At 52.4% G+C, this 2,500-nt stretch overlaps 1 protein-coding gene across 1 annotated transcript in view; it reads left to right on the top strand.

Moving 5' to 3' along the window:
- The window catches only part of zpld1b (zona pellucida-like domain containing 1b), a gene marked incomplete at both ends in the record, with an annotated part of 9,590 nt that overhangs the window by 1,575 nt on the left and 5,515 nt on the right, over nucleotides 1-2,500 (top strand). The window contains 2 exons of the mRNA XM_080855070.1: nucleotides 29-249; nucleotides 2,387-2,500. The exon at nucleotides 2,387-2,500 is cut by the window's right edge and continues 68 nt beyond it. Coding sequence (XP_080711196.1) covers nucleotides 29-249; nucleotides 2,387-2,500 — 335 coding nt within the window. The remainder of the gene's footprint in view (nucleotides 1-28; nucleotides 250-2,386) is intronic.

The following is a 2,500-nucleotide window of genomic DNA, read 5'->3' as shown; positions in this document are numbered from 1 at the left end:
TTCCTCTTTCTCTACCCCCCCCCCTCAGGTGAGCGGGACATCAGTGTGTACTGCGGTGTGCAGACCATCACTCTGAAGATCAACTTCTGCCCGGTGCTCTACTCCGGCTACACCTCCTCTGACCTCGCCCTCAACGGTCGCCATAGCGACGCCCACTGCCGCGGCTTCATCAACAACAACACCTTCCCCACCGCAGTCCTCTTCAGCATCAGCCTCAGCACACTGGAGGCCTGTGGAAACACACTGGAGGTCTGTGTGTGTGTGTGTGTTTGTGTGTGTGTGTGTGTGTGTGTGTGTGTGTGTGTGTGTGTCTGTGTGTGTGTCTGTGTGTGTCTGTGTGTGTGTGTGTGTGTGTGTGTGTGTGTGTGTGTGTGTGTGTGTGTGTGTGTGTGTGTGTGTGTGTGTATGTGTGTGTGTGTGTGTGTATTACCTAATTTGATCTTGGTTTGTGTTTAGATATCATCGTAGTCTAGGAGATGCAGAGGTTGGCCCTTTGACCATGTGGGCATATAGTGCCATGTGGGCATACAGTGCCATGTGGGCATATAGTGCCATGTGGGCATACAGTGCCATGTGGGCATACAGTGCCATGTGGTCATACAGTGCCATGTGGGCATACAGTGCCATGTGGGCATACAGTGCCATGTGGGCATACAGTGCCATGTGGGCATACAGTGCCACACTGTATGCATGAAGAGTTTTGCTTGTTTGAATCTGATCCAGGTTCAGAGTTGAATATGCCCTAGGGCCAGGTTTGAACTTGACCTATGAATCCACTCTTAGGTTGTGTTCTGCAGATGATTGTGTTGGACCTGTTGTCTGTGTGGGCAGTGCCACTGTGAGGGGGTGAGGAGGTGCCACTGTATTTGTGAGGAGGTGAGGTGCCACTGTATTAGTGAGGTGGTGAGGAGGTGCCACTGTATTTGTGAGGGGGTGGGGAGGTGCCACTGTATTTGTGAGGTGGGGAGGAGGTGCCACTGTATTTGTGAGGGGGTGGGGAGGTGCCACTGTATTTGTGAGGAGGGGAGGTGCCACTGTATTAGTGAGGTGGTGAGGAGGTGCCACTGTGAGGGGGTGAGGAGGTGCCACTGTATTTGTGAGGTGGGGAGGAGGTGCCACTGTATTTGTGAGGAGGTGAGGTGAGGTGCCACTGTATTGGTGAGGTGGGGAGGTGCCACTGTGTTAGTGAGGAGGTGCCACTGTATTTGTGAGGAGTTGAGGTGAGGTGCCACTGTATTAGTGAGGAGGTGAGGTGAGGTGCCACTGTATTTGTGAGGAGGTGAGGTGAGGTGCCACTGTATTTGTGAGGAGGTGAGGTGAGGTGCCACTGTATTTGTGAGCAGATGGGATACTACTATCTCTCCTCAGAGCTAGGGGGACACAGGTGTGACATGGGTACAGGTACAGGTGTGTTATGGCTACAGGTGTGACATGGGTACAGGTGTGAGATGGGTACAGGTGTGAGATGTGTACAGGTGTGTGATGGCTACAGGTGTGTGATGGCTACAGGTGTGAGATGGATACAGGTGTGTTTTGGTTACAGGTGTGTTATGGCTACAGGTGTGAGATGGATACAGGTGTGTTTTGGCTACAGGTGTGTTATGGCTACAGGTGTGAGATGGATACAGGTGTGTTATGGCTGCAGGTGTGAGATGGGTACAGGTAGGAAGAAGCTGCAGGTGTCTGTAACTGTAGGTGTCATGTTGCTTTAGGTGCTTGACATGGCCACAAGTGTGCTGTAACTACACGTGTGATGTGGCCACAGGTGTGATGGTCATACAGGTACGATGTTACTACACGTGTGACATAGCTACAGGTGTGATGTAACTACAGGTGTGATGTAACTACAGGTGTGACATAGCTACAGTCCTAGCTACAGCTGCACTGGTGATGATGAGAGTCCTAGCTACAGCATCATTGATGATGATGAGAGTCCTAGCAACTGGTCGTGATGACAGTCCTAGCTACAGCATCACTGGTCCTGATGAGAGTCCTAGCTACAGCATCACTGGTCCTGATGAGAGTCCTAGCTACAGCATCACTGGTCCTGATGAGAGTTCTAGCCACAGCAGCACTGGTCCTGATGAGAGTCCTAGCAACTGGTCGTGATGACAGTCCTAGCTACAGCATCACTGGTCCTGATGAGAGTCCTAGCTACAGCATCACTGGTCCTGATGAGAGTCCTAGCTACAGCATCACTGGTCCTGATGAGAGTCCTAGCTACAGCATCACTGGTCCTGATGAGAGTCCTAGCTACAGCATCACTGGTCCTGATGAGAGTTCTAGCCACAGCAGCACTGGTCCTGATGAGAGTCCTAGCAACTGTTCCTGATGAGAGTCCTAGCTACAGCATCACTGGTCCTGATGAGAGTCTCCCTCCCCACAGGTCTCCACGGCTCCAGGTGTGAACGCCTACGGCAACGTGTCCATGGTGCAGATGGGCAACGTGTCGGGCTTCATCGACACCCCCGACCCCCCCACGCTCATCAGCTACCTCCCC

The sequence above is a fragment of the Sprattus sprattus genome (genome assembly GCF_963457725.1).
Source record: "Sprattus sprattus genome assembly, chromosome: 17".
Classification (NCBI taxonomy): Eukaryota; Metazoa; Chordata; class Actinopteri; order Clupeiformes; family Clupeidae; genus Sprattus; species Sprattus sprattus.
This window is presented reverse-complemented; position numbering and strand designations above follow the sequence as displayed.